Here is an 8,504-nt window from a genome sequence, read left to right as displayed (position 1 = left end):
AGACATACATTAAGCTGAGTTTGGTAGACTAATAATCATCAACAGATAAAGATTATCATTCTATCAGCTAATATAAAAGATTTTTTACTCTGTTCTAATGTGTTTGCCCCATTTCGAATTTCTTTTCTATAGTTCACTTTTACTGAGAGTGGTATAAATTCAATTATACAGAGAAAATAAGTAGCAAATGAACTAAATTTGTCGATGTAAAGTCTATACTAGGTCTCTCAAACACATCAGATTGCGTTAGGTTCAAATTAAAGTCATTTATAAATGGGTTAGAAATCTGTTGACCAAAATCTAATCTGTTTAGTTAATTAGGTCAAAAATCACAATTATAACTTGATTAGTAACATATAAGGCCGACTTGATTTTAACCCACTTAATCGGTCTAGATTTTTTTTTTTTTTTTTCATTTTAGGGGTTTTAACATTAACTTCATTTTATTTTTTAGGTCTTCATTGTAAACTTTTAGTTTATGAGTTGTTTATTTGTGCATACAATAAAAAATTGAAAAATATTAAATAAATTAAGTTTAGGTTATATTGATTGATTTGATACAAAATTAACTTCTTTAATTTTGATCTTAATCTAACTCATTTAATAAATAGATCAGATCGAGTTAACCCATTTAAACAATTTGGTCAAAGTCTCGATCTAAATCCACATACTTTTGCTATGCTAATCTATAAGTTTGATTGTCCACTCCAATTTACTTCATTATGATGGTTTAAAAGATTCATATTAACAAGCTTGATGTCTTCACAAGTTTAAATTATTTCTTTTTCTTTGGCACTTTGCGTCTTCAAGTTAACTTGGTCATCCTGATCTTCAAGTTTGATTTCCATATTAATGGGCGAGTAAATCCATTGGGTTTAAGGCTGAGTTAGAACAAATGCTGGTTTGTCTCTTTGAAAGACGTTTTCAAGCCCAGCCCATTAAACTTTAATATCCGCTTACTGTATCTTTAATGCCTACTTGTATTATCCTTAGTGTCTACTTACAATATACTTAATACCCACCGAAAAAGTACTTAAATGGCCTACTTACATATTCTTAATGTCTACCGAGAAATTTAGTCTACTAGCCTACTTACCATATTTTTAATGTCTACTTATAATATCTTTAATGTTTACGTACAATATACTTAATGTCCACCGAGTAAGCACTTAAGTACTTAAAATTTTCTAAATGATTACTTACAATATTCTTAATACCTATTGAGAAATTTACTCTATATTTTCATTTTTAGGCCAGCCTAATTAGAAATGATCTCTAAAAGAGACCGTCTCTCACAAGAATTTGTATTAAAACAATTAGCTATTTAGCGGACCAGTTTATTATTGGGACAGGTCATAATTGTGTGTTAATTTAGGCTACTAATGAGGAGATTACAAAATTTTAAGAACTTAAAATGAAATTCAAAATAGTGAGATTAGTTCATATGCTCATACCAGAAATCCATTTAGATTAGTCCATATCATACTAATCTCACAATCAAGACATAAACCCATTCATCATGATATTAACATACAAATCACGAGTATATATTCATCTAACAATGCTATCAAAATTTACAATTAGTGACTACTACTTCATGTTGGAGATTACAAACCTTAGCTTGTAGGGTAACTATACTGACTTTTACTTCAAAAATGCTCAAAAACACATCTGTTACCAAAATCCAAAAGCGTCCTTTGTCAAAATCAGATCATGAATTTCAATAATATAACAAATTCAAAGGAACAGAAGAGTATGTAATTTCGGACATCGACAAGAGCTGGTAGTGAAAGCTTGATATATCAGTCGTTCCTTACGGGACTATGAGGATCAAGCAGGCCACTATAACAAGTAGACGGAACAGCGCGTAGTTCCTGCATCCCTGTCCACTCCATATTTGGCTTCAGTGTGATTGAGTTTTCAATTCTAGCTGGAACCACACACACAAATTTTCTGTACTCCTTGTTATCTAAATCTGGTATTGCCTTAGCCCTCTTTTCCCATGGATTCAAAACCGCTGCAATACGCAATTACTAAGTATTACTCATATGAAATTCAACCCTAGCCCTAAACTTTGCCCAGACAGTATCATGAGGCCTTAACCATTAGTTTCCCTGACAAGCAAAAGTTACTAATGTGGATGCAACACATACCCTCTTCTTACCTAGTGCTGAGGGTTGAATGACATTTGAACTCGTAATTATTCCGTCACTGTCGACTTTTGTTACCATGTCCAAAGAGAAACTAACCAAAAGCTTATGCTAATGGTTAAGGCGTAAAGATATGTTATACACACTATTGAAAACTAATCTCATGATTTAAAACTATTTGGTGACAAACTAAGAGATACGTTATACACACTAACAAAATTCGACCCTGCCCCTAAACTTTGAAACGACTAGATGCGACACCTACCCTCCTCTTACCTAGCACTGAGGGTTGAATGACATTTGAACTCGTAACTAATTTATCACGTTGACTTTTGATACCATATCAAGAGAGCAACTAAACCATTAGCTTAAGCTGATGGTTGAGACCATAGAATATGTTATATATTCTATCGGAAACTACTATCATGATTGTTCACCATCATATTAAGAAAACCTCTCCAAATTAAAAGTCTTTGGTGACAAAATAAGAGAAAATATGCATACCAACATCTGGTAATCCTTCTTTAATTATGACAAAAGTCCTTTTGGATTCATGATCCAGAATACAAATCTTATCTGGTGTTTCGATAAATATCTTGTCAACCTATTAAACACAATCAAACATTTAAGTGAGATGTCTATATATGTTTCAAATTCACAGAGAAGGAGAAGAAGATCAGAATAACAAGAGACTGACTTCTTCATCAAATACGATGGAATCTCCTTGGTCAGTTAAACGCTCCTTATTCATGGTGTCATTAAAGTAATATTGAGTCTCTAGTCCTTCTACTCTTACTTCCCTGAAAACAAACAAACAATCTCATAGCCTAGCTAGGTTAATACTGTTAGAGTATATAACATATCTTGGGACTCAACATCAGTTTAAACTTTTAGTTGAGTTGGTTCATGGTATCACAGCCAGTTTGACAAGAGATCATGGGTTCCAATCTCAACCACATGTTCAGCGTCAAATATGTGGAGAGTCTGTGTTGCATCCATACTTCTAGCCTAAAGGGCTCTCGTGTGAGAGATATGTTAATTAGAATATATAACATATCTTAAAGCCTTAATCATCAGTTTAAAACGTACCCGACATCAGATACATTGAAATAGTTGTGAAAAGCGAAAGTAAACTTAAAGGGCTTGGCATCAATGTTTCTAATGCGGACTTTCATCGTCAGTTTTCCATTAAGACCCAAGCTCACTCTCAGACGAATCTCAAAACTACAATACCAAAAAAAAAAAAAACATGTCTGTTAGAGTATATAACATAACCTAAGGTCTCAATCAAATGAGTAAACTTGGATATATATAATATATATCAAAAATGAGTAACAGTTAATACAGTAGATGATATTTATACCGAAAAGGCCAATATTTCATATCATCTTCATGAGGAGTTAAAAGCAAATCAAGATCAGCTTTACTAGATGTTGGAGGAAGAGTTGGGTAAGGATCTATCTTGAAAATTCTATTCCTTGCAAACCCATGAGGAGTGGCCGTTCCAAGGTTGCGAAACTGAGGGAATATTATTGGTATTCCTCCACGAATTGCCTTTGGGGGCTTAAAGATAGCCTGCAAGTCCAACATAACATAAATCATCATATCATCATTACAACATAAAGATGATCATCACACGCACCTTCTTGCTTAGAAAAAGCAACTCCTGTCCAACTTCGTTCTTCCAAGAAGTCACTTGACCACCCATAAAGTACACCTTCAACAACAAATAAAAGGAGGACATATTATTTATACAAAATGTCCTTAATAAGTTGACACAAGATGAATATAACCATAAGGCCGCATCGCATCGCATTAGCTACATAGTTAGAAGTATTTATATCTTATGGTTTTGTCCGATATTTTGGTGTTACAATAATTGCATCCCTCTCGTTACCGCTTCACCATTATCTGCTTTGTAAGATATTTTCTGCTTTGTGTCTTGCAGGCTTTGTTTTTATACCACTTTTCCAAAAGCCTTATTATAAATCACTTGTACGCTCGTCTAACTCTTTCTTATTTTCTATAATGTGGGATTTGAGATGTATATACACTCAAGAATATGCTCATGAAAAGGAATGAGTTTGTGTTACATAATTTCTTAAAATCAATTTGATGTTATTATTGTATTAAAAGTATAGTACAAAAATTGTAGATTAAAAAGTTAAGTTTTATCCAAAGTTTATATAATTATGTGTATATCTATATTGTGTGTATCTAAAATAAATAAATATGTTGTTTAAATCTATAATGGTTATATAGTTCAGAAATTAAATCAAATTAAGAAAGTATGTAATATAATTATCAAGATTAGATAAATTATATAGTTGATTGGATGATTGTGCATGGTATTTGGCTTTTAGAAAGACCACGATTAATTATATGAGATTTCTTCAAATGTGCGGAGTAATATATGAAACTCATTTTCTTTCTTTTGAGCTATTCTACTCCTAAGTGGACGTATTTGTCAAAGCAACCAATGACAACATAAAATCTCAGATTGACTATTCTATTTTAAAATCTTACATGGTAAAATTTTTAATTATCTCCATATACTTATTGGCATTTGAAAAAACACTCGATGGAACTCATTAATAAACATACATAATCAATCTCCACATGATTTATAAATCACTCCAAAAAGACAAAATAAATACCAATAAAGTAAATAAAAAAATAAAATCGTTAAAGCCCTAACCTATTCATCCTCATAAGGATGCTTTGTCAATATTACAAATCACCGTTATTTACCTAAACCATCCCCATTAATGAATATGTGTAAATATTAGCAAAAACCAAACCCTATTAGTAAGCAAGAAAAGTGGGTGAGTGAATGAGGAAAAATAAACAAAACAAAGATCATTTCATTTATCATATTTTATTTTATTTTTTGAGGATAAATTTTATTCGTCATATAAAATAATGTGTGTTAGTTTTTGGCAAGAATTCAAGAAATATGGAAAAATGCAATGCAAATGCAAAAAAACCTCGGTGGTGAAGCCAGAAGGAACGCGAAGAATGACTTTGTCGAGGCCATTGGTGCCTTTAGTTTGCTCCACCGGAACAAGTGGTGGTGACTGAGGAGGATCTACAAATTTTACTTTCTTTTGTTTACTTGACGACGCCGCCATTGTTAACGTGATGGCCAATTTTCAATGGCTTTTTCCTCTTTTTGGGGTTTTTCATATCGGCAGTCTTGGTCCTTCCTTCTTCAATGTCATATTAATAATATCTTCCCAAATTTCCAAAAAAAAAGAGGAAGAACATGAATCAAGGTTTAATTATAAGAGTATTAACCCTACCAGCCCATATCTATTTTTAAAAAATAAATGTAAGGCTATAAAACTATAAAATAACTTACTAAAATTAAGAAAAAATTGTTTGAAACTACTAACAAAAATTGGATTTTTGTCAAAAAGTACATATGATTTTTTTTGTCAAAAATATACCTAAAATAAGTTATTTCTTTGCTAAAGAGTACCAATAACGATAATTATCTAAATTTCCATTAAGTGTAGCATGTGCAACGCACGTGCAATTTTTTCTAGGTAGTTTTGAATTTTAACATAAAAAAATTTTTAGATAGAGTTTGACAAAAAAATTCTTTGCACGAAGAGAAGGAAGACCAAAACAAAATACATCCACAAAGGAAAACCCCACTCTTTCTGTTATCATTATATTGTAAACAATGCAGGCTATTAGGAGAGCACTATTAGTGTTTTTGCTATATGGTTAAAATTAAAATAAAGGCTTTTTGTGTATTGTGTAGCAAAATTAAATGGATACGAAGAGTTTTAAAATTTAAAGTATTCAGATTCAATCTATTTTAAAAAGATAATTGTATAAATTGATTAATAAATTTGTATTATCAGTTTTTATTAAATGATTAGTATATATATATATATGTAGGGTCAATTTCTAGTGAAAACCAAGCTTATATGAGAACTGTGAGAACCAAAAAATGTCTTACTTTTTCACAGAAAATGTGTTACTTTTGCACAAAAAATGTGTTGCTTTTGTTTTAAAAAAATCTGATACTTTTTACCAAAAAAGTGTAACTTTCAGAAAAAAATATAAATGCAAAGTAAAACGTTTTTCTGGAAAAGTAACAACTTTTTATATAAAAAGTAACACCTTTTTATGGTTCTCACGGTTCTTGTATAAGGATGGTTTTCACTTGAACTTCTCCCTATATATATATATATATATATATATATATATATATATATATATATATATATATATATATATATATATATATATAAATAAAGGTCTTACTTTTTTCAGAAAAACGTGTTAATTTGGATTTGTATTTTTTTCTAACAGTAACTGTTTTTTGGTAAAAAATACCAGATTTTTTTAAAAACAAAAGTAACACAGTTTTTGTGCAAAAGTAGCACATTTTCTGTAAAAAAGTAACACAGTTTTTGGTTCTCACGGTTCTCAGAACCGTGGTGTTCACCTGAACGCGACCCTATATGTATATATATATGAGATCAAATGACCGGGTGAGAAGATTTTTGAGCCGTCGATATTTTATATCAATGGTCTGGATGCATTTCATCCTTGCACGCGGTTCAGAAGCTGTTTTATACGGTTTTTACTTCTTGAAACCGGTTCAAGAAAATAACCCATTTGTTTGCTTGTGTCAGTATCTTTTCAGAATGCATTAACCCAATTGTACTCTGTTTTCTCTCATGCGTTTAGCGTTTATTCTTCCTCTTCAATTTAATCTTCAATTTCATTCTCTTCAATTTCTTCGAAGCTTGTTCGATCGTGCTTTCAATTTCTAAGTTCTTCAAGTTCTTCAATTCAAGGCTACTTTTGATTTTTCTTCAATTGATTGTGTCAGTTGCTTTTCGATCGTCCATCTTCAAGTTCTAAGTTCTTCAATTCCTTCTATTCAAGGCTACGTTCGATTTTTCTTCGAAGATTTTGCGATCGTCCATCTTCTTCATCTGGTATGTGTTTATTTTTTGGTTTTATGATGCATTTTTTGTTTTTTAGGTTTTATTGTTCAAGGCTACAATCGATTTGTTTTTTTAGGTTTTTATCATGTATTTTTTGAGTATTAACGTTTTGTTCAGACTACATTTGATTTTTCAGTTCTTCAATTTCTTAAGTTCAAGGCTACATTTAAGTTTACTCTGTTTTTTACCTTCGAAGCTTTTAGATATTTTATTGCTTCAAATTTTCGATTAATGTTGTTTATGGAGTTCATTTTGGTAATTTTCTTCACTTATTAATGCTTGTTCTTCAATTTATTCAATATCTCAAGGCTAAATTCGATTTTTGTTCGAATTTTTTTGGATCGTCCATCTTCTTCATTTTTTTCGATTAATGCTTGTTCTTCAATTTTTTAGTTTGTCATTGAGTTTAGGTTTTATTAGTGCTTGTTCTTCTTCATTTTTGTTCGATTGAGGCTAAATTCGAGCGTTTACTGTTTTGTCATTGAGATTTTAGTTTGCAATTTAAGGTTTACTCTATTTTTTTTCTTTTACTGATTTTGGCTTGTGTATGAGTGTTTATTAATGCTCCATTTTCTATACTGATTAGTATCTCAAGTGTTTACTATTTTTTTAGGTTTTTTTAATGCTCTAATTTTCGATTATTCTTGTGTGTGTGAGGGTTTATTATGTGATTTTCTTTACTGATTAGCTTAAATTATCAATTATTCTATGTCTTTTTGGTCGTTATGGCAAAACAAGAGGGGGCTTAAGTTTGAGGTTAGGCCGTGAACGAGGTAATAGAATTCCAGCTGATATTCCCTCCACCTCTATCAATTATCAAATTTATGAAGGGGTTCACTGAGAAACAAAAAAATTCAATTAGAGAAATTGGTTTTGGGGCCTTCTCAGTTTGAAGTTGTGTAGAAATCCAACTACCATGCTTGGTTGGCTTGTAGATAGTTTTGATCCTAGTAGTTGTATGTTTTGTATAGACTCTTTGAATTGTTTTCTAATTTCCGAACACGATGTATATGATGTGTTTTGCCTACCATTGAACCCAAACGAAGACGTAGAAGTAGTTTCAAGGTGTGCCAACAAATATAATCCTGATTTCCCTTTGAAACAACAATTTAGATCTTTTTTTGGTTTTGAACATACAAATGCGGCAATTCCTTTAGAATTGCTTGAACGTTTGATCCCTAAGATGACTGATGGTGGGGATCAAACAGCTTTTTGTTTTGCATGCTATTTCTTCTTTTTTAGCCCTACCCATAACAGAATAATTGATTTTAAGATTGTAAAGTCTATAGTTGATCCGGATATGATTAGTACATTCAATTGGTGTAAGTATGTTTTGGATCATCTTTGTGATTTTGTAGTTAGATATCGGAAAGGAAAGTTGCAA

The 8,504-nt window shown here is 31.2% G+C and overlaps 1 protein-coding gene across 1 annotated transcript; it reads right to left on the bottom strand.

The window, feature by feature from the left end:
• Window positions 1-1,696: 1,696 nt before the first annotated feature.
• LOC130824477 (putative glucose-6-phosphate 1-epimerase) lies at window positions 1,697-5,375 on the bottom strand. Its single transcript, XM_057689508.1, has 7 exons — window positions 5,138-5,375; window positions 3,793-3,867; window positions 3,514-3,725; window positions 3,240-3,374; window positions 2,848-2,950; window positions 2,655-2,754; window positions 1,697-2,017 (listed from the first exon to the last, which is right to left on the bottom strand). Exons 1-7 carry the CDS (start codon window positions 5,279-5,281, stop codon window positions 1,803-1,805), a joined length of 984 nt encoding a protein of 327 aa, XP_057545491.1. The 5' UTR covers window positions 5,282-5,375; the 3' UTR covers window positions 1,697-1,802.
• Between the last annotated feature and the right edge of the window lie 3,129 nt (window positions 5,376-8,504).

This window comes from Amaranthus tricolor, chromosome 9 (genome assembly GCF_026212465.1).
Source record: "Amaranthus tricolor cultivar Red isolate AtriRed21 chromosome 9, ASM2621246v1, whole genome shotgun sequence".
Taxonomy (NCBI): domain Eukaryota; kingdom Viridiplantae; phylum Streptophyta; class Magnoliopsida; order Caryophyllales; family Amaranthaceae; genus Amaranthus; species Amaranthus tricolor.
The sequence above is the reverse complement of the archived record's forward strand: the minus strand, read 5'-3'. Positions and strand labels throughout refer to the sequence as shown.

What these genes read in the sequence shown, in the direction of transcription:
- LOC130824477 (XM_057689508.1), bottom strand. Translation starts at nt 5,281, where the DNA reads ATGGCGGCGTCGTCAAGTAAACAAAAGAAAGTAAAATTTGTAGATCCT. An exon ending in CTTCTGGCTTCACCACCGAG is followed by an intron (nt 3,868 to 5,137) that starts GTTTTTTTGCAT and finishes TTGTTGTTGAAG; the next exon opens with GTGTACTTTATGGGTGGTCA. An exon ending in AGAAGGATTACCAGATGTTG is followed by an intron (nt 2,018 to 2,654) that starts GTATGCATATTT and finishes TGCGTATTGCAG; the next exon opens with CGGTTTTGAATCCATGGGAA.